Source organism: Astyanax mexicanus, chromosome 8 (genome assembly GCF_023375975.1).
Source record: "Astyanax mexicanus isolate ESR-SI-001 chromosome 8, AstMex3_surface, whole genome shotgun sequence".
Lineage (NCBI taxonomy): Eukaryota > Metazoa > Chordata > Actinopteri > Characiformes > Acestrorhamphidae > Astyanax > Astyanax mexicanus.
This window is the reverse complement of record NC_064415.1, coordinates 49,732,895-49,756,916: the sequence shown is the minus strand read 5'-3', so window position 1 is coordinate 49,756,916 and position 24,022 is coordinate 49,732,895. Positions and strand designations below refer to the sequence as shown.

At 41.0% G+C, this 24,022-nt stretch overlaps 2 protein-coding genes across 5 annotated transcripts in view; one reads left to right on the top strand and one right to left on the bottom strand.

The window, feature by feature from the left end:
- Nucleotides 1-24,022, top strand: part of LOC111190415 (zinc finger protein OZF-like) — a 589,012-nt gene that overhangs the window by 4,159 nt on the left and 560,831 nt on the right. The gene's annotated exons all lie outside the window — the stretch shown is intronic.
- The window catches only part of LOC111190412 (zinc finger protein 345), a 406,705-nt gene continuing 387,570 nt past the window's right edge, over nt 4,888-24,022 (bottom strand). For 3 of the 4 annotated variants that reach the window (XM_049482435.1, XM_049482436.1, XM_022664171.2), the window contains one exon: nt 4,888-8,169. In XM_049482435.1, coding sequence (XP_049338392.1) covers nt 7,281-8,120 — 840 coding nt within the window. In that variant the 5' untranslated portion in view covers nt 8,121-8,169 and the 3' untranslated portion in view covers nt 4,888-7,280. Of the gene's footprint in view, nt 8,170-9,828; nt 10,039-24,022 lie in introns of those variants that run through there. The other variant, XM_022664172.2, reaches the window with a different exon arrangement.

Sequence of the window (24,022 nt, the reverse complement as noted above, 5' to 3'; positions counted from 1 at the left end):
GTAGGTGAGCTCTGCGGTACAGTTAAAAAGCTCCACGGTACATGTTACAGGTAAAGGTCCACGGTACTGTTAAAAAGCTCCATGTGACAGTGCTCTTACTGTCCCAAAGATACACAGCCCTAGTAAATACTGTAAGTAAATCCTACACATGACTGTTTCATAGGCGGTTGTACTAATCGCTTAGCTCTGTGTCTCTGTTTGCACTTCAAGCATAGTCTTAGTATGACTGGTTATGGTTATGCATAGTTAAATTACAAGAGATTTAGGAGAAAAAAACACAAACCATAGGCTTAATATGACTTATTGTTTGCACTATATAAGACCTAAAAAAGTTTTATTTTTATATATATTATTCGTATTTCTATTTCTTATTGAATCAATGTGTGAGAGAAACCAGTCTGTGAAGTTAGCATATGATTTTGTCAAATAAAACTCCAGTTTTCATTTTTGACGTTTTCTTTAAAATTTTATTTTAAAATCTCGTCTTGTTCTCGTGAACCCATTATTGTGTCTCGACTCGTGATATTAGTGTCTCGTCACACCCCTACTAAAAGCACTTACATGGAACATACAGAGGTGAAAAGGTGGATACATGTCAGCTCTTCCTTACCGAGCAGAGCAGTCAGAGTTCAGTAGAGCAGAGGACTGTTGCCTGACCATGGGGGTTTAGATCAGGATATTTTTCAGGAGTCTGAATATCCATGTGATCTTTTTGACCTTTTGATCATGACATGAACATACAGGGGTTGGACAATGAAACTGAATCACCTGGTTTTAGACAACAATTTAGTTCTGGTGGAAACAGGAGAGTTGAGGTGCACATTGAATTCTGTCATGATTTGGGCAGCTGGGGTTTTATGTTTTTTGTATACAATCCGGGTTAGCACCCGAACATCCATTTCGGACAGCTTCCTCCTACAGCATCCACAGTTAGTCCTGTTGGATGTGGTTGGTCTTTCTTGGTGGTATGCTGACATTACCCTGGATACTGTGGCTCTTGATAGATCACAAAGACCTGCTGTCTTGGTCACAGATGCGCCAGCAAGACGTGCACCAACAATTTGTCCTCTTTTGAACTCTAGTATGTCACCCATAATGTTGTGTGCATTGCAATAGTTTGAGCAAAACTGTGCTCTTACCCTGCTAATTAAACCTTCACACTCTGCTCTTACTGCTGCAATGTGCAATTAATGAAGATTGTCCACCAGGCTGCTCCAATTTAGCCATGAAACCTCCCACACTAAAATGACAGATGTTTCAGTTTCATTTTCCAACCCCTGTATATAGCACAGTCATATATCCAATCAGTATAACCTTTGGCTGAAGCAGGTTTCCAGAGTCCCAGTCCACCTCAGGATGGTCAGTAAAGAGGTAGACCAGCCCTTAATCTTCAGTAACTGCCATACTTAATTTCTTTCATTTGTTATTTACTGTGTTGAAGTTTTTGAGAAGTAAATCTAATGCTGCTGCCTTTTTATAAAAAATAATTTTTGGGCTGTTCAAAATGTGATTTGCCAAAAAAAAATTGTATTGGCTCATTAGTAAAACTAAACTAATTTCTGTTATTGTTGTATTTATCCGTTTTCTATGGGTTTTGTTTGATGTTTGCTGGCTACCGTTTCATCTATATGTTTTGATTTGCATAGGGATTAGTGTTATTAATTATAAATTACAATGTGCTGTCATGGTTCAGATCATACCTCACTGGGCGCTCGTTCAAGGTGTCGTGGCAAGGACAGCTGTCCTCAGCCCACTCCCTATCCACTGGGGTTCCCCAGGGTTCGGTACTGGGTCCCCTTCTCTTCTCAATATACACCGCCTCTCTTGGCCTGAACACTTTTGCACACCACACTTTTTAGTTTTTTATTTGTAAAAAATGTTTGAATCATGCATAATTTTCTTTGCACTTGCATACAAAATATGGAAAAGTTTAACAGGTATGAATACTTTTGCAATCCAGTGTATGATGCTTATGGTTTGGTTAGACTAAAAAAAAAATCTGTTTAACTGGTTGTTTCACTTGAAGTGCAGATATTCAGACAATGTAGATTTTGTTTGTTAGATTAAATTGTTAAGTACCTTTCCTGAAGGATGTTCAGAGGAATCGTTATGTAAGTTTGTTTTATAAGAGTTATTTGTATTATTTTTGATCATAGAATAGTAGACACCGTTATACTTAAGCATCACTGGGGACAAAGTAACTAGACCAAACCATTCCTTTTCGAAACTTTATTTTCATAAGAAGAAACGGAAATAACCATGAAACAAGCAGCAATTTTCTCAAAAAAGTGCACCCACTCTCCACTTTAACACGAGAAGGGTGAATATGCTGCACCAACAGAACTGCACAGCTAACCTACGGTGGCTTGCAAAAGTATTCAGACCCCTTAACGTTTTATCACCTTTTAACCAGAAACTTAAATGTATTTTATTGTGATTTTAAGTGATAGACCATCACAAAGTATTGCATAAAAGTGAAGTGGAACAAAATGATGATACATGGTTTTCAACATTTTTATCAAAGAAAAATCTGAAAAGTGTGACATGCAAAGGTATTCAGCTACCCTGCTATCAACAGCTATCAACACTTAGTAGAGACATCATTCGCTGCAATTACAGCTGGAAGTCTTTTGGAGTTTGTCTCTACCAGCTTTGCGCATCTAGAGACTGAGATTTTTGCCCATTTTTATTTATAAAACAGCTCAAGCTCAGCCAAGTTCAATGAAGAGCTTCTGTGAACAGTAGTTTTTCACATTTTGCCATAGAAGCTCAATGTGATTTAAGACTGGGTCATTCTAACATGAATATTCTTTGATCTAAACCATTCCATTGTAGCTCTGTCTGTATGTTTACGGTCATCGTCTTGCTGGAAGGTGAATCTCCTTCCTAGTCTCAATTTTGTTGTTCCCTGTATTTGGCTCCATCTATCTTCCCATTAACTCTGACCAGCTTCCCTGTCCCTGCTAAAGAAAAGCATCTCTACAGCATGATGCTGCCACCACCATGTTTCACAGTGGGGATAGTGGGTTCAGGGTGATGAGCAGTGTTACTTTTCCTTCCCATATAGCGGTTTGCATTTAGGCCAGAATGTTCAACATTGGTCTTATGTTTGCTGCAACTGCAAACAACAATTCATATGATTCTTTTAACAATGGATTGCTTCATGTTTTTTTTTTTCAAAAAGGACATATTTGTGGAGTGCATGACTTATGATGGTTGTCCTGTATAGAGATTCTCCCACCTGAGTTGTGGATTTCTGCAGCTCCTCCAGAGTGACCATGGGCCTTTTGGCTGCTTCTCTGACCAGTGCTCTCTCTCTCCTGCTTGATCTGTCAGTTTGGGTGGATGGCCATGTCTTGGTAGGTTTGCAGGTGTAGAATACTTTTTCTATTTTAGGATGATGGATTGTACAGTGCTCCTTGGGATGCTCAAAGCTTGGGAATATGTTTTTATAACCTAACCCTGCTTGAAGCTTCTCCACAACTTTATCTCTGACCGATTATTATAGGGAATTAATGAACATGTATTTAGCTAACCAGTTAGCTAGAAGCTGGATGTTGTGGATAGCCAGAATTTAGTACTTTACTTAGTTTAAATGACAATTTAAACTACATACAATTGTATGTTTTCCACCGGATCCAACTGATCAGCTAATAAACTAATATAATTAACTGGGCTGAGCCCCAGATTTTTACATACCCAGGCAACGCCCCTGATAATACACATCAAAAAGGACAGGTGAGGCCTTCACAGAACAGGTGTATTTATAGACCGTTTCAGAGGAATATTCATGAGCGTAGGAAGTGATGTAGCTGTTTGTAGGACACTTCCGTTTAGCGTTAACAGTGGACGTAACTTTTTAATTTAACAAGAATGCAAACTTCACCTAATCTGAGAGTCACAAACATTGAAAATCAGGTCAAATTGTTCTTTAAATAAGTAAATCATGGAGGACCAAAAATTACATAAGTATAAATAAATACACATATAAATTTATAATTATATAAAAAAAAATAATTAATTAATTAATGTTGAAATTAATAAATATATAAATAAATGCACATATAAATGAATAAATAAATAAATATATAAATAAATATATACATGCACAAATAATTGTATAGGTAAATAAATTAATTAATAAATACTAAATACATTTCTTATTTATATGTTTATTTATTAATTTATATGTGCATTTATTTATGTCAACATTTATTTATTTATACTTAGGTCCTCCGTAAACATGCCTGCTTTCGTTTTTCACACTGCTAACCTGCCTGCAGTTACAGTGTCCACTTACAACTTCTCCCTCCTTCTTATCTATAAACCATGCAGAGTACGTGTTGGATAGCATTTGATTTGCTACAACCTCACCATACACTATAGTGATGCTTCTCTACTACAGGAACAAATATTCCCAACTTTTCCACTGAGAAAGTAATTATATGCCCCCAAACTGCAGTGCGCTTTTACTGCCTCTCTGGTGTAAACACACTCCGTTTCAACAAGGTGGTGATACACATCTGGGTAGGTCACCTCTGGCAAGCGTTTTAAATCAGAGGAAAAAACTTTCCTCTTAAATCCTTATCAAAAGGATTAGAAAAAGAGGTCTGATCACTTTTTACTAATTTCTGACCATATGTTTGCTCTGTTTTCGGGAGACTTTTGCTCGTCATTTTGACAGCTGTATACTTGAAAACAGCGCCACCGGAAACGTTGAAGGAACAGACATGCGCAGTAGCTTATTTATTGTTTTCCTCATTGAAACGATCCATACTGAGGCTAAATTACACACAGCTGGACCCTTAACTAATTAGGTGACTTCTGAAGGCAGTTGACTGCACTGGATTTTATTTAGAGGTTTTGGAGCAAAGGAGGCTGAATACTTTTGTATGTCACAATTTTCAGATTTTTATTTGATAAAAAATTTGAAAACCATGTAGCATTTTTGTTCCACTTAACACTTATGCAATACTTTGTGTTGGTTTATCAATTAAAATCTCATTCAAATACATTTAAGTTTGTGGTTTTAAGGGGACAAAATTTGGAAGGTTCAAGGGGTTTGAATACTTTTGCAGGCCACTGTAAAGGAATAAAAACATTAACACAATGACTATGCAGCATTTGATTAATAACAGTTGACAAACAACATATTATACACATTACATCACTAGTACCATCACTGCTTCACAAACATTCTCTTATGTAAAGAGGAGTTAATGCCCATCATTTAATTATAGCTGACTTTATCTTTACTGTAAAGCCCCTGAATGACAAATAATCAGTGCCCACATGTTAATGTTTCTTTTTAGCTATGCACCTGGAGGTTAAAGCTGAACATGATATGCACTGCACGCATTTCCCATGTCTGTGCAAGTTACTATCATCACCACATGTGCGTAGCATTTGTAGTTTGAGCGCAAAAGTGGGAGGGTCTCTCAAAGGATCGTTTGCGTATACAGTCTCCTCCAAAAGTATTGGAACAGTGAGGCCAATCCCATTTGTTCTGCTGCAGACTGAAAACATTTGGGTTTGACACTAAAAGATGAATATGAGACAAAAAATCAACATTCAGCTTTTACAGGGATCTTGCACCATTTTAAAAGTCAAATTTAATGCTTTTTAAGACACTTTTTAGACCTCAATAGATGTAATTTAAGACCCAAAAATAGTAGTTATATTTTATTTTTGGTAGAAAATAATTTGTTGTATCAAAAATCATACCCTAGGGTAGCTAAGTCACCGCTAATGTAACTATGTTATCTAGCTCGTCGCTAATATTAGCTAGCTCTCCGCTCCGCTCTAAACTCAGTTTTTTTCCCACTTATGTTATTATATTAGCATGTTTGCTAGCTCGCCGCTAATGTTACTATGTTAGCTAGCTCTCTGCCAACCTTAGTTCTCTCCCTGGTTATGTAGCTAACTTGCCGCTAATGTTATTATGTTAGCATGTTAACTTGCTCGCTCCTAATGTTACTCCTAATGTTAGCTAGCTCACCGCTAACATTAGCTAGCTCTCTGTTAACCTTAGTTCTCTTTTTGGTAACGTTAGCTAACTCACTGCTAAAGTTAGCGTGTGCTTTCCCACCGCATTAAATGCATAGTCTGAAAAATGTAATACCTACAGTAAATTTACAATCATTTTAAGTCAATTTAAGAAATTAATTACCTGGATTTTAATTAAAGACGTTTTAAGACTTTTTAAGGACCTGCAGAAACCCTGTTTTATTTCCAGGTATTTACAAAATGTTTCTGTAGACTTTAGAGTTCTTTGTACATCAGTAAAGATAAATAAAAAATTAAACTAAATGTAGATATTTAGCACTATTTATTGTTTGAATAATCAATGTAAAAGAACACAACTGGGCAATAAAACACACTTGACAGTCACGAGTTCCAATACTTACTAGAAAAAGGTGTAGGTTCACAGAGAAGGTGCTATCTTTTGAATTGTGTATCAGATCCAGATGTAAAAGCTACAATGTTGTAGCTTTTTTCATCTTTTAATGTCAAACCCAAATGTTTTCAGTCTGCAGCTGAAATAATGGAATTGCCACACTGTTCCATTGTGTTTGGAAGGCACTGTATTTACTGGCTATTTATAGATAGGTTAGCAGTTGTGTTATTGGCCAGAGTGAAACAACCTTCCCACGTTTAAATCTTTGACCCTGCACATATAACATGCCAAATTCTGTTTACGGCGTGGAGCTTTGCACAGAGAAATTCTCTGTCTGCGCCAAGTTTTTATAAATATAAATGTTATATAGTACATTTAAGTTTAAAATGCTGCCTCACGTTCGTCTGTCCTTTTCAACATTTGCAGTCAGTGGTTCTTGGTGAGTTCAGTAAGTGCTGCTGCCCTTTTAAAACAATTGGGGATAAAACATCAACACCATCATATAACATTAAAATCAGGCTACCTCTGACCTTTTTAACCTTTTTTAGCTGCAGCTGGATGACTTCATTGATGTAGCAAAGGTTAGAATTTATGAGAGTACACTTTGCAGCATGACATGTTCCCATGTGGTGCTATAGATCACCACATCATCAGTGTAATCCACAGTGAATTCTTTCAGGGCTTTAAGGATACCATCCATCAATCTGTAAAAAAAATTCTGTAAGAGATTTGTTGACAGTATCTGGGTATCTGTCTTGTGAGGATCTTCTTAGTAAACTGCAGGCTGGAATTACTGTTTTGATTTATAAGTATACTTCAGAAACTGTTTAAATCAACAGTTAGTTTTTTTCTCTTTATAAACAAGAGGACCTGAATTTAAATTCTAAGACTGGATCTGGAATGGTTCCTTTTTAGCACAACAGTGTTTCTTTAATGATTCTGAACGTCTGAAGCTCTTCTCACAGTCTGAGCAGTAATATGGTTTTTCCCCAGTGTGAATGCGATGGTGTCGCTGGAGAGTGCTCTGTCGATTAAAACTCTTCCCACACTCTATACAGTGATAAGGTTTCTCACCAGTGTGAATGCGCTTGTGTTGCTGGAGAATAATATGTAGATTAAAACTCTTCCCACAGTCTGAACACTGATATGGTTTCTCACCAGTGTGAATGCGCTGGTGTCGCTGGAAGGTACTGTTCTGATTAAAACTCTTCCCACATTCTGAACAGTAATACGGCTTTGCTCCAGTGTGAATGCGCTGGTGTTGCAGGAGATTACTCGGATCATTAAAGCTCTTTCCACAGTCTAAGCAGTGATACGGTTTCTCTCCAGTGTGAATTCGCTGATGTGATCGGAGATGACACTGATGATTAAAACTCTTCCCACAGTCTGAGCAGTCATACAGTTTCTCTCCAGTGTGAATGCGCTGGTGTGATCTGAGTTGACTACACTGACTAAAACTCTTTCCACACTCTGAGCAGTGATATGGTTTTTCTCCAGTGTGAATGCGCTGATGTATTTTAAGATTACTCGGATGTTGAAAGCTTTTCCCACAGTCTGAGCAGTGGTGAGTTTTCTTTTTGTCTGTATTTTTCTGCATTGTCTGGGGAGGTGAGGGAGAGTGCATTTGATGTGTAGTGTAGATTTCTCTGGTTGCCATGTTATCCCCTTTGTTCAGCAGTTTAACATCTTTGTAAACTCTTCTGATTGTGCAGCTAAACTTCATACAGGTAGGACATTTAACACTGGGATCAGGAGAAGGCCAGCATTCAGTTCTGGAAAAAAACAGAAATAAGAAAACCTAAGAACACCATAAACGTTTAGGTGGGCTGGGGCAGATTTGATTCAAACATTCAACATTTTATATAACAGATATGCAAATGTGTGTGTTTGCAACCACTACATTTTAAGACAGATAGAGTGTCCCCGTTTTATCAATTTATTAATCTGCTACAATCATGAATTTCATCACCAAAAATGAATTAAAATCAATGAGCCCATTCCTGACGCAATCTCACTAAACGTATATTATTCTTAAAATTCAGATATTTAAAGGAATTACAATAAAAACACTGCATTTAGCATGACACTAATACGAGTGGCAATTATCATAAACTAGCCTACACTGCCCTCCAAAAGTATTGGAAAAGTGAATAAAATGAGAAATAACTGCATCAAGCATTCTTCTTTTGTCATGTGTTTCCAGACATTTACCTTAGACTTTTTCATTTAGTGTTGGATATGTGGGGTTACTTTCTTCATTCTCCTCTTTATAAGGTATGGATCTAAATATGTAATCTACTCTATTTGTGCACTTTTCCAGACACAGACTAAGTTGAGTGTGAGTGAGTCATTTACCCATCTCCCATTGTGTTTTGGTCCCCAGCACCTGTCCCCAGTGTAATGTGGTACTGTTACAAATTAACGATTAGTCGACAATGAAATTTGTAGTCAGCAAATTTAAAATATCAACGTTGTTGATAATATCAAGTAATCGTTGCAGCCCTATTACTGTAATGTCTCTGACTGAATGAGGTAAGATAATACGTTGTACTTTTTATGTGTTTTACCCATATAATATGTTTGCTTTAAATAAACTGTAAAAAATAATAATAATAATAATAATTTGCCTCCTTTCCCTATACTGTACATTTTACTGAACATAGGTGTCTTAAATATTCAATGTTTGAGCCACTGGAATAAAAGAAGCAATAAACCATTGCTGAATCACATACAGGAGTTTCTAAAGGGCAGCATTCTGCAGCATGTTAGTGTTAGCAGACATGAGCTAGCACTAGAATTTACTAGAGTTAGAGGCTACACAAAGTAAAACTACACAGCTGTGTCTTTTAGCGTATGTCTTAACTTGTAGTGTGCTTTTAAAAAAATAGAATGATGTGGAAAAGTTTTGTTCAATTAATTCAAAAATGTAAAAATGTCACTGTATATATCATATGAAATAATATTTAGAAATTGACATGCCTTTGTTGTCAACTTTCATTTAGTACAGTTTACAGTTGTAAACTATTATTGTTGTAAATTATCAGAATTTTTTTTTCAGGTCTAAGTAAATTAATAAATAATACTGAATCACAAATGAAGAAGATATACTTTATGTACAAAAGATATCTGTACAGTTAGCATGAAGTTTATAAACAACAGCAGCACAATTTAACCTTTAACTCACCAGACAAGATCATTATTCCCCCAATAAATCACTGCAGGGTTTATAAGTAGCCCCTAAATTTCCTGTTCATCTTAAATAAAGCAGAATGAAAGTGTTGATCAGAGATAACTAGGAGAAGATGATCCTCCAGCTCCTGGATGAAGCTGCTTGTGTGTGATGTTAAATGCTGCTCCTTCTGAATGTGTTTCTGTGTGTCTAAGAGTAAATGTAGAGCAGTGTGAAGGTGAAGAGTGGAACATCTCCATACCTGCAGCAGGTGAGCTGATGGTGTTCCTCCAGCAGAGCAGTCTGAGTACAGAGGTGTGGAGCTGCTGATCAGAGCTGGATCTTCTGCTGCTCCACTTTACTGGAGACCGGGGGAAACTCTAACCACCCTTCCATATTCACCTACAGAAAATAGAGCTCCGCTGAGCTCCGGCAACCAGCTGTCAAAATAAAAGTCCTGTAGCGCTACTGGTACCTTTAACTGTAAAATCACAGCACACTTTCCGTCCATTAATTCATTTAAGTCATTTTTAAACCTAGATAACAAAAGTACAATCAATTAATATTTATTTATGATCTCAGATATCAGAACGTGTTTATTTGTATATAATGCATTTATATTTATGCATGCCAGTATTAAATATTTACCCAAACCTATTTCTATTAATTTTTATTAAATATCTTCTGTGCTCTCTCTCTCTCTCTCTCTCTCTCTCTCTCTCTCTCTCTCTCTCTCTCTCACACACACACACACACACACACACACACACACACAGTAAGTATTTGCATCTAACTAGCAGCAACAGAATGCTACCTAGATAGCTAGCTATAAATATAAGAACCATCTTCAAAACTGCGTAAATAATAGTTTTCAATACATGCTGACTATATAATAACTATAGTTACTGAAATTATACATTTACTTATGTGAATGTGTGGAGCCAGGACATGCTTTCAGATGGTGGTCTGTCTGCCTACTCATAGAGCCATGGATGGAGGCCTTCTAATTGTTCCAAACCAGAGCCCCTTCCTAGGAGCAACATGATGATGCCTTACATGTTTATTGAGGATGATGCTTTCCCCTTATGAATTGACATGCAGAAGCCATACTCACACAGACAGCTGGATCCTGACCAGAAGGTCTATAACTATCACCTCTCTAGAGCATGGCGGGTAGTTCAAAAAGGCTATTGGCATTTTGGCAAACAGGCTTTGGGTCCACCACGATCTGTCGGTGGCTCTCAAGCTGATGATAGTGTAGTCATACCTAAAGAAATCCTGACGGACAAGGGAACCCCTTTTGTATCCAAACTTATGTCTGACCTCTGCAAAATGCTCCAAGTGAAACGGCTCACCACATCAGTCTGGCATCCACAGACAGACGGACTGGTGGAGAGGCTCAACCAAACGCTAAAGTAAATGCTAAAATTGCTCATCAAGGAAGACCCCTGATACTGGGACCTCCTCCTCCCACACGCCCTGTTTGCGGTACAGAAAATACCTCAAGCATACACGGGGTTTACCCCCTTCGAGCTTCTGTATGGCCAGAAACCCTAAGGTCTCCTTGACGTCGTGAAAAAACCCTGGGAAACTCAACCATCCCCCATCAGATCAGTCATAGACTATGTAAAATGAATGCAGTCATGTATTAATAAAGTATTTCCCCTAATGAAGGAGCATATGGAAGAAGCCCAGTGAATAACCGTGTGGAGCAGCCAGGGAAATGGAAACTCAAGCAGGTATACGACATAAACCCCTTTAAAAAGTGTGTTAAACCCGCATCACCACCCCTCCCCACCCTCTCTGCTTTCGCTCAGGTACTGGAGACACGGGCCAGCCAGGAGATCACCCTCTGGGAGGACCTAACTCCTGCGCAGAGACAAGAGCTCTGCGAGTGTGTGGATCGTCACCAACATGTCTTCTCCAAGCTCCCCGGGCGGACCCATCATCCTGTTTTGACTCCTACCCCATGCCCCAAGTGGAGGATCTATGTGACCAGCTGGGGAAGGCTAATTTAATCTCCACATTGGATATCACAAAGGGCTACTGGCAGGTTCCCCTCGCTCCAAAAGACCAGGAAAAAACGGCGTTTGCTACCCCGTCCGGTCTATGATATTACACCATTCTTCTGTTCAGGCTGCACAGGGCCCCTGCCACCTTCCAGCGCCTAATGGACATTATGCTCCGCCCACACAACGCATATTAAGCGTAGCTGGATAAAGTCATTGTGCTTTCCGAAACATGGGCGGAACACCTGCTCCAGCTTGACTGGGTCCTCTCAGCCATCCAACATAAGGGACTGACAGCAAACATGCAAAAATGTAGTGTTTCCATTATTTTCTCAGATACCTCTAGGTTTACACCTACTGAACTTTAAGATTAACTTTACCTTTGCTATTCAGACACACATTATTTACAAAACATTGGATAATTTTCATGCTTTACTCTAATGAATATTAATGAATAATGAATAAAGACATATAATGTATTTTTTTTAAATGGAACATTTACCTCTGCCTCACTGTCCTCAAGCAGTTGCCGAAAACCTGTACTGGGCTGTTGAACTAGGGATGGAATATATGCATTTATGCAGGTTGTAGGTTAATGGTGGTGGCTGAATTTGATCTGGATGTGTTTGTGTACTTGGTGTTGGTAGGAATTTCGAAGGCTTCAGCAATTTCTGTCCACCTTTTCTCCTTTTTCACTGTTGTATTATACATGGAAAGATACATCAAAGAGACACTCTTGCTCACGTCACAGCTCCACCAATTTCTACTCCTTTTGTACACTTTCAGGATAACTGTGGTGTCTCATCCATTTCCAGTTCTGTAAACTTTCCCGTGATTGCTTAGCGGTTTCCCAAAGCCCTCCTATTGGTTGTTGGCATTGTTCATGTAACTATTTGCATGAGCCAAGTCTGAAGACTTCTACTAATATTAAGCATAGTTGATTTTATCTGAAAGCCAGGATGAGAAAAAGACTTAAACCTTAAATCCTAACCACCTTACACTGAACGAACATGATGACACGAGAACTCCACTCTAGCAAGACTCTTATGAGTTTATCCCGACACTGGAAATTTGCACTTAACAGACATTTCTAAAGGCCTTAAGAACTGTAAACGATTCAGACATTTCTCCAAGTTTCCAACCTTGGTCTGATCAGTAGCAGACTGGTCTGATTCACAAAGCAAAGTCTCACATGTCACAGTCAGACAGGCTGCCAATGATAGCACAACTGTGGCACTATTTCTTTAGATGAGGATCTACAGAAAGCTAAGACCATCATCCTCAATAAGTTTTTCTGTTGAGATAGTAAGCAATGCAAAAAAACAAATCCTACACTCTACAATATTTTGTTTCTTATTTTATGTTTTCTAGTTTCTTTTGGACATTTTATAGTAGAGCCATAGGCACAGGAATCAGACAAGTTTCTGTAGAGTACTAAAGAAGAAATCTACAAGATGCCTCCTTGTGTGGGTTCAGAGCACCTGTGCTGCCAGAACTGCTACAATCTTCTACAAAGAATGACTGTTTTGGAAACAAATTTTCGGTCCTTGTTATCGGAGTTTAAGGACTGGCATTTCTGCGCTGTTCGAGGACCATCGGAGTGTGGGAGTGCTGCCAGCGGACAACGGGCAGGGATTTTAACGGAGCAGCGAGCAGTGGAGACGAACAGAACTGGACCAGCAGATCATGTGGACATCCCTAATGTGAGTACAGCTGAAAGATATGGGCAAAACCAGCAATGGGTTCGCATTGGAGCTAAACCCAAACGGCATGCCACATACAGCTCTGTAGTGTCCTCCACTCCTGCTAACATAGCACATCTGGCTAATGCTAATGCTAAAGCTATTGCTCGGAGATCAGAGCACAGAGCCAGAGGAAATCAGTTCCAGTCACTTAGTTTGCAAAACAGATTTGAGCCACTGCAAGACCTCAATGACTTTCCTAATACCAGCCAGTATGATACAGAAAGAACCAGAAGATTCAGCCATTCAAAACACCCCAGGAGAGCCACAGGGCTCCAGGCTGTGGCCACAGCAGACACCCTTGTTTTGGGGGATGACTCTGTTCATGGCATGAAAAATAATCACAAACTCATCGTTCGATGTGAGCCAAACATCACAGTTTCTGAACTGAATGAGAAGCTTCCAACACTACTGGCTGAATACAGAACAGTGAAACGGATTATTGTTCATGTTGGAAAGAATGATACAAGGAAAGAGGAGTCTGAGGTGTTAAAAAGGGACTTTAATGATCTTTTTACCACACTGCACAAATTCAACATTCAGACATTCATCAGTGGTCCTCTGCCTGCAAGAGGCTGCAATATGTTCTCTAGGCTGTTGGCTTTAAACATTTGGCTTCAGAAAACCTGCAGGTCAAACGGACTGAACTTCATTGACAATTTCAATCTGTTTTTTGGAAAGAGAGAGTTTTTCAGGCGAGATGGACTGCACACCAACAAGAGAGGAGTCAAATTCCTGTCAGAGAACTTCATTTTTTCTCTGTGCAACTTCTCTGTTCCCACTGGTGAAGACACGTCAGCTTTAACACCCAAGGACACTGTCTGCAGTACAGAGACACAACATCCTCCCCCCACAGAGACTGCGGAGTTATCGGACGGGAGCCATGATCTGCTGTATCAGCTGCCGGAAACACCGCAACTGCATGAACACTCCACACCATCCTCCATCTCCACCTCATCATCATCATCCTCCATCTCCACCCCATCATCACCCCACCTGAACTTCCCAGCAACCATGGAGAAGCTGGTATCTGCAGGGACAAGACTGACGCTTTCTCTGTCAGCGAGTCCTCAGGTACAGCGGAAAATCAGCTCAACTTCTCCTTCACAGTCACCTACTGCCTCACGGACCCAGCAACCCCCCTCCTCACCACCACTACACTCCCCAATCAAGGAGTTAGTAAAGGGGACCAAAATGAAGCCCAGTGAGCATGAACATGAGGAAGTATTAAACAAACTCCCCCCACAACCCAAAAAGAAGAGACAAGCTCCTAAACCACCGGACAGACAGCTCCGCTCTCGACTTCTTCACCAGCAGGAGCCCCTCCCACCTCCCTCCACCATAAGGGAAGAGGCCACCACAAGTAATCCAGCAAACTGATATCTTTTGGGTCCGTGCTGCTACAGTGGTGAAGTCAGCAGTACATGTTTTCAAAACAAGTACGGACCCTGTGTGCCAATTATCTCCCCCATTCCAGTTCTTATCAGAAGCAGAAAGAACAGAGAGTATAGGTCAGACAATGTGAATATATCCAACTTGCAGTATGTAAATTGTAACCCACAGGCTTTGGAACAAAACACACAGGTTATTAAGTTAGCTCTGCTAAATATCAGATCTCTTACAAACAAGTCCTATCTAATTAATGATTTTATTACAAATTATGGGCTTGATTTTCTGTTTTTAACAGAGACATGGTTAAATTCAAACTAAATTCAACTTTTTAAATGTCTCACGTACCGGCAAGAAAGGTGGAGGTGTAGCTATGCTGTTTGATGATACATTCCAATGCAAGCAGTTATCACTTGGTGACTTCACATCTTTTGAATATTTAGGTGCAGTTTTAAAAGGGACACCAAGAATATTACTAGTAATTGTCTACAGGCCTCCAAGGTACAATGCTGATTTTATTGATGATTTTACAGATATGCTGTCTTTTATTTCTACTGAATTTGATCATTTTATTATTGCTGGTGATTTTAACATTCATATTGATAATTCCAAGGATAATTATGCCAGAGAACTCTATGATGTATTTGACTCTTTTGAACTCTCTCAGCATGTGACTGGAAGCACACACTGTCATGGTCACACCCTGGATTTGGTTATTTCAAAAGGTCTCAACATATCAGCCTCTATTAAGGATGTTGCACTATCAGATCACTACTGTGTATTCTTTGAAATGTGGACTTCAATACACAGTGAAACCAGACAGATTAGGTACAAGAAAAGGCAAATAAATGACATGACAGCTGAACTTTTTGTGAGCAAAGTGTGCTCTGCACCATGCAAACCATCAGACTCTGTAGATACTCTGCTGGATAGTTTTAACTCAAAAACTGCTAGAGTTTTAGATGAGATTGCACCAGTTAGAGTTAAAACCATGCCATGCAAGCAGAAAGCTCCATGGAGAAATGATGCTGCAGTTCAGCTCCAAAAGAGAGAATGCAGAAAGGCTGAGCGCAGATGGCGTAAAACCAAGCTTCACATTCACAAAGAAATTTTTAAAGATAGATTGCGTGATTACAATAAAATAATGTGCACATGTAGACAAACCTACTTCTCCAGCATTATTAACAATAATATTAACAATAGCAAAGTTATTTTCACTGTGGTTGACAGACTAACTAACTCACCTACATATATGACCTCTGAGCTAGTTTCAACTGAGAGATGTAATGAGTTTGCTACATTTTTTAATACTAAAATCCACAATATCAGGCAAGACATCAGTACATCTATATTCACCAACGAGCCCTCGTGCTCTCCAAAACCATGCATCATAGTCAACATGTCCCAATTTAGCACTATTAATGAAGAAGTTTTAATTGATACAGTGAGTCACCTCAAATCATCCACCTGCAGTCTTGATACATTACCAACCAAGTTTTTAAAGAATGTGTTTTACTCAATATCAGCAGACATTCTTCAAATAGTAAATACCTCACTCATGTCGGGTGATTTTCCAAATTCATTAAAAACAGCCGTTGTGAAGCCTCTCTTAAAAAAGAAAAATTTAGATACAAACTTATTAAACAATTACAGACCAATCTCTAATCTACCATTCATTGGAAAAATAATTGAAAAAATTGTCTTCAAGCAAGTTATGCACTTTCTGTCCATAAATAACTGTCTAGACCAATTTCAGTCAGGTTTCCGGCCCAATCATAGTACTGAGACTGCGCTTATTAAGGTTATCAATGACATTCGCTTAAACACAGACTCAGGAAAAATGTCTATTCTACTACTGCTGGATCTCAGTGCTGCTTTTGACACCATTGACCACAACATTCTCATAGATAGACTTGAGAACCGGGTTGGAATTTCTGGAACTGTCCTAAAATGGTTTAGTTCATACCTTCAAGGAAGGAAATACTTTGTGGAAATGGAAAATAATGTTTCTGAGACTGTGCCAGTGACCTGTGGTGTACCCCAGGGTTCAATTCTTGGGCCACTCTTATTTAATTTATATATGATTCCTCTGGGTGAAATCATGCGTGACTATGGGATATCTTACCACAGCTATGCAGATGACACTCAGATCTACATGGCCCTCTGCCCAAACAATTTCAGTCCCATTGACTCACTGTGTAAATGCCTTGAGCAGATAAATAAATGGATGGGACAGAACTTTCTGCAGTTTGTCATGGTCAGAACAGAATACCAGACAAGCGCAGATACTGATAAAAACAATAGATGTTTATTATAGGAATAAACAGATGTATTCAGGGTCGATACAGAAATAAGGGTGATCACCAGTAGACAGAGCAATGAAGACAAAACCATACCATAAACGAGAGACAGTCCAGAGTTCATACACAAGCAATCCAGTATCAGAGATAATCCAAGAGGCGGTGGTGAAAGCACAGTCCAGGTCATACACAAAACAATCCAATATCAAAGGCAGAGGCAAGAATCGGCGTCGAGAAACAAAAAGCAAGGTCATACACAAAGTAAACTGAGACAAGAGATAAGTAACGCTTTGTATGAGGATAACCTACAATACGCGGCGTGGTAATCTGTTTGGCGTGCACCTTTATAGTGCCAGTAATCAGTATTCGGGGCTTCCTGGAGGAAGCAGGTGAGGTGTCACGTGATCAGGTGAGTGCGTGATGTCAGCGGGTGGTACATTCTGGGTAGTGTAGTCTTTGTCCTGAGAACCTCTGTCAGAGCTGGGTGTGGGAGAAACAGAGGAGCTAACAGCACCAGATGTGACAGTACCTCCCCCCGAGGGAGTCGAGACGGAGACGGAACGGGGACGACCACGACGACGTCCACCCGACGGGCAGGGAGTACCGGCGGGAGGAGCAGGAGAAACCACAGAGGTGCCAGACAGACGGGGGATGCGAGACTGGGAACCCCGACGCACCGGAACCGAGGAGGAGAGTGAGCGCTTGGGACGCCCACGGGGTCTAGGAGCAGGTTTACCAGGGTGACGGGCATGAAATTCGGCCAGAAGAGCAGGATCCAGCACATCCCCAGCGGCAACCCAGCAACGCTCCTCAGGGCCGTAACCCTCCCAGTCTATGAGATACTGGAGCACACCGCCACGCCTGCGGGAATCCAGCACCTCTCGAACCGCATAGGTAGACGAAGCCTCCCCCTCCACTGCCGCGGGCGGCACGTCGTCTGGAACACCCTCAGCCAGCGGACCTGGGACAAGAGGCTTGAGCAAGGAAACATGAAATGAGTTATGCACTCTGTACTGAGAAGGCAACTCAATCTTATAAGTAACGTCATTGACTTGTGAAAGAACTTTAAACGGGCCAATATACTTGGGTAGTAGTTTCCTACAGGACCCCTCAAACCTCAAGTCCCGGGTCGACAACCACACACGATCTCCGGGCTGGTATTGGGGGGTGGTACCTCGGTGTCTGTCAGACTGCTCCTTGTATTTGCGCAAGACCTCAGAAACCTGCTGATGTGTTTCCTCCCACACCTGCTCACTCCGCTTCATCCAGTCATCCACGGCGGGTACATCGGAAGACACAGCTGTCCACGGAGCTAACGGAGGCTGGTACCCCAGAACGCACTGAAAGGGTGTAAGACCAGATGTGGAGTTAGTGAGTGAGTTTTGGGCTATTTCCGCCCAAATGAGATACTGAGACCACTCTGTAGGATGTTTGAAACAGTACAATCTAAGAAATTTTCCTAATTCCTGGTTAACTCGTTCACATTGACCACTGCTAGTGGGGTGAAAACCAGAGGTGAGACTAACGTGCACTCCTAAGTGTTCAAAAAAGGATTTCCATACTCTGGAAGTAAATTGAGGACCTCTATCGGAGAGGATGTCCTCCGGAATACCAAAGTGTCTAAAGATGTGTGTGTATATAGCCTGAGCTGTCTGAAGAGCAGTGGGTAGTGCTGGAAAAGGGATAAACTTTACTCCCCTAGAAAATCTGTCAACAACAGTAAGAACAGTGGTGTAACCCTCAGATTCAGGTAGGTCTGTGACAAAGTCTACAGCAATGTGTGACCAGGGTCTGTCTGGGACGGGTAGAGGAACTAGCTTACCGGCTGGAAGGGTTTTGGGTGTTTTGCATTGTGCACAGACAGAACAGGAAGCTACGAATGAGTGTATGTCAGCTCGCATGGTTTCCCACCAATAGCGAGCTGAGATCAGTTGCAGCGTACGTGTAACCCCTGGGTGACCAGAAGTAAGGGCAGAATGTGCCCAGCCAATGAGTCGTTCGCGAAATTGCTCAGGTACAAAAATCTTGTGAGGCGGACAACCCTCCGGAGGTGGTGTGTTAACTGAACCTTGCTGAATAAGATCGTCAAGTTCCCATCTAATGGCAGCTATACGAACTGTGGGTGGTAGAATGCGTTCTGGTTCGGAAGGGTGGCTACCCTCATTTGACGAACTGAAAACCCGGGATAATGCGTCAGCTTTAGTATTACGGTGACCTGGACGAAATGAGATAGAAAAATCAAATCGCGAGAAAAACAAGGACCAACGAGCTTGACGGGGGTTTAGACGTTTAGCAGTGCGGAGATATTCCAAGTTTTTGTGATCAGTAAGTACGGTAAATGGGTGTGCAGCCCCCTCCAGCCAGTGACGCCACTCCTCTAGAGCCAATTTGACAGCCAATAACTCTCTATCCCCTATACCATAGTTGCGCTCAGCAGGTGACATTTTACGAGAGAAGAAGGCTATGGGATGTAGCTTAGGCGGTGAACCGCTGCGTTGGGAAAGAACAGCCCCAACGCCAGTATCAGATGCGTCGACCTCGACTGTAAACGGTAGTTCAGGTTTGGGGTGCATGAGAACTGGAGCTGAAACGAAAGCAGCTTTTAACTTATTAAATGCCTGGTCGGCTTCAGGAGACCATTTAAGGATCTTAGTGGCGTTCTTAGTGAGTGCGGTGAGTGGAGCAGCTATACTGCTGAAGTTACGAATAAAACGCCTATAGAAATTTGCAAATCCCAAAAAACGCTGGAGATCTTTGATGGACAGGGGAGTGGGCCAACTAGTGACGGCGTCTACTTTACAGTCATCCATAAGAACTCCCTGGGAGCTGATAACATAGCCGAGAAATGCGACTCTCTGAAGATGGAACTCGCATTTCTCGGCTTTAGCATAGAGATTGTTCTCCAATAAACGTTGGAGGACCGAACGAACATGCTGCACGTGAGAGTCAAAATCAGACGAATAGATCAGAATGTCGTCTATAAAAAGTGTGACGAACTTGCCAATCATGTCTCTAAAAATGTCATTCATAAATGACTGAAACACGGCGGGGGCGTTAGCGAGACCATAACTCATAACCATGTATTCATAGTGGCCATTAGTAGTAGTGAACGCAGTTTTCCACTCATCCCCCTCCTTAATGCGGATTAAATTGTACGCACTACGCAAATCGAGTTTGGTGAAGTAAGAGGCGTTGCGCAACTGTTCAAGTGCACACGGAATGAGAGGCAGGGGGTACGCAAATTTTTTAGTGATAGCGTTTAAACCTCGGTAATCTATACAGGGCCTCAGTCCACCGTCTTTTTTCTTCACAAAGAAGAAACCCGAACCAACAGGAGATTTTGACGGGCGAATGAAACCCTGAGCTAACGCTTCGGAAACGTAATCTGTCATAGCCTTCTCCTCATCGAGAGTAAGGGGGTAAACTCTAGCTTTGGGTAAGGTGGCACCCTCCACTAGGTCAATGGCACAATCACATGGGCGATGAGGAGGCAACTTAGTAGCATTGTCTTTACTGAAAACCTCAAGCAAATCAGAGTATTCGGGAGGAATAACAGGAGATTCAGAAACATGGGGACTTTCCACAGTAGTGGACTGAATAACTAAACTATCCAGAGCTAAACAATGTTCATGACAGTGAGCAGACCAAACCGTGATATCCCCATCGCGCCAGGAGACAGTGGGATCGTGAGTCTTCAGCCATGGCATGCCCAGGATAACAGGATGTTCGGTGCAGGGAAGCACGAAGAGTGGTAGTTCCTCATAATGGAGAGCGCTGGCTTGAAGAGTGATGGGCAGAGTCTGCAGGGTAACCGGCTTGGAGCGAACAGTCTTTCCATCAACAGCATGGATGGCTAATGGACGTAGAAGTTCTCTGGTGGGTACTCCATGCTCCTTAACTAGGTCCAGACTGATGAAGTTCCCCTCCGACCCGGAATCTACAAGCGCTGGGACAGAGAGCATACCAGTAGGTAACATAATATTTACAGGCAAAGAAAAACATTTAGAGCGAAGGATTGTGTTGTGCTTACGTACCACGTTAGTGGAGAGCACTCCACGCGCTGTCCCAGGGCTGGAGCTTTCACAGGTCGGGTCAGGAGACCACACTCAGCCTTGAAATGCCCGGCCTCCCCACAATAAAGGCATAGGCGAAGCCGGATTCGACGCTGTCGCTCCTCTGGAGTTAGCCGGGTTTTCTGGATATCCATGGGCTCTGGGGCAGGCAGCGCAGCTTTCTCCGGAGTGGGAGCGCGGGTCAGAGACACAGGAGTGTGTTGAGTGCGAGGACTGATCTTGGGTCGGCGCGAGAGAAGTTGATCCAACCGGATCGACAGTGAGATGAGCTGATCCAGGGTCAGTGAATCATCTCTGCAGGCTAATTCCCTCTGTACATCTGGGTTAAGTCCGCATCTAAACACGTTGATCAAAGCAGCGTTATTCCACCCACTACCAGCTGCAAGAGTGCGAAACTCCAGAGTGTAGGAAGCCACCGGCTTCTGACCTTGCTTTAGAGCCAGCAAAAGTTCTCCATTAGACTGTCCATACCGCGAATGATCAAAAACTGAGCGGAAAGTAGCTAAAAAGTCAGTGTAACTAGCCCCAGAAAGTTCTTCCCAAATAGCTGTAGCCCACTCGAGTGCCTTACCAGAAAGCCGTGAGATAATAAAACCGATCTTAGCTTTATCGGTTGTAGGCGGTGAATTACTGAAAAACACGGAGCATTGTAAAAGAAAACCGCTGCATTTTTCCGGATCCCCATCAAACAACTCCGGTTTAGAGACAGAAAATCCAGGCACAGAAGAGTTAGCGTTAGGCATACTGGGGGTAGCTAACGGGCTAGGGCTAGGCTCAGTTACGCCTCTGAGGTGAGCTAGCAGCTCAGCTAGTTGTTGCTGCTGCGTGGTTTGCTGGCGGGCTAGCTCAGAAACAGCTTGGGTCACACCAGCGAGCGTTTGCTGGTGCTGACCGAGTAGCCTCCCCTGGTTGGCTAAACCAGATCTAATAGCCTCAGTATCTGCTATCTGATCTTGTATGGCCGCGTATTCTGTCATGGTCAGAACAGAATAGCAGACAAGCGCAGATACTGATAAAAACAATAGATGTTTATTATAGGAATAAACAGATGTATTCAGGGTCGATACAGAAATAAGGGTGATCACCAGTAGACAGAGCAATGAAGACAAAACCATACCATAAACGAGAGACAGTCCAGAGTTCATACACAAGCAATCCAGTATCAGAGATAATCCAAGAGGCGGTGGTGAAAGCACAGTCCAGGTCATACACAAAACAATCCAATATCAAAGGCAGAGGCAAGAATCGGCGTCGAGAAACAAAAAGCAAGGTCATACACAAAGTAAACTGAGACAAGAGATAAGTAACGCTTTGTATGAGGATAACCTACAATACGCGGCGTGGTAATCTGTTTGGCGTGCACCTTTATAGTGCCAGTAATCAGTATTCGGGGCTTCCTGGAGGAAGCAGGTGAGGTGTCACGTGATCAGGTGAGTGCGTGATGTCAGCGGGTGGTGCATTCTGGGTAGTGTAGTATTTGTCCTGAGAACCTCTGTCAGAGCTGGGTGTGGGAGAAACAGAGGAGCTAACAGCACCAGATGTGACACAGTTAAACAAAGATAAAACAGAGATTTGGGAATAGTAATGAGAGGCACAGACTAGCTACCTATCTGGATTCAAAAAGTCTAAAATCTAAAGAACTAGTGCGTAATCTTGGTGTACAAATGGACTCTGATCTCACTTTTAACAGTCACGTCAAAGCCGTCACCAAATCAGCATTTTATCACCTCAAGAACATAAATAAGATCAGAGATTTTCTGTCTAAAGCAGATCTGGAGAAACTCATCCACGCCTTTATTTCTAGTAGGATTGATTACTGTAATGGACTCCTAACTGGACTCCCAAAAAAGACCATCAAACAGCTTCAGCTGATTCAGAATGCAGCAGCCAGAGTTCTGACTAGAAGTAAAAGAAGAGAGCACATCACCCCCATCCTTAAATCCCTGCACTGGATACCAGTATGTTACAGAATAGACTTTAAGGTACTGTTACTGGTCTATAAATGTGTTAATGGTGCAGGACCAGCATATTTATCTAATGAGCTCCAGCAGTATGAGCCGAGCAGAACTCTCAGATCATCAGGAACTGCTCAGCTAGAGCTGCCTAAAGTAAAAACTAAACACGGAGAGGCAGCGTTTAGTTACTACGCTGCTCTTAAATGGAACCAGTTAACAGAGAGCATTAGAAGAGCTCCAACACTAAACATGTTTAAATCCAGACTGAAAACCTACATGTTTGATCAGGCTTTCAGCTCAGCTTAAAACACTGCAGCTCCACACACTTTTATTCTGTAACGGCACTTTTATATTATGTTTTTTTCTTATTTTAATTTTATTTCCAATTCCTTGTTGTTCTTTTAAATGTTTTTAATTTTACTTCTCTTTGTTTTATCATGTATGTTTTATTCATGCTTTATTCTTATTTTATTTTTATTTCAAATTCCTTGTTGTTCTTTTACATATTTTTAATTTGACTTATCTTTGTTTTAATCATGCTTGAATCAATCATGCTTTACTCTTATTTTAGTTTTTATTTTCCATTTTTACTGTTATTCTTTTACATGTTTTTTTTGTTTTTTTTTATTATTTTTTATATGACTTCTCTGTGTATTTTCTAATTTGTAAAGCACTTTGAATGACCGCTGTGTATGAAAGGTGCTATATAAATAAACTTGCCTTGCCTTGCCTTGCCTTGCCTTGCCTTTGAGGAGTAACGGTTTATTATATGTTGGGTTTATTGACAAATATCTTTCAATTATGATTACCTATCTTAGTATCGATAATGACAATAATCATTGTGTGAAACCTTGTATTCAATATGCATAACCAATACTCACATTGTATTTGATCATCTTTATTACTCAGTGTATTTTACACGCATTTATATAAAAGATTAATCAATAATCAATATATCCTTTACACACATAGTAAAACATTGTTTGAT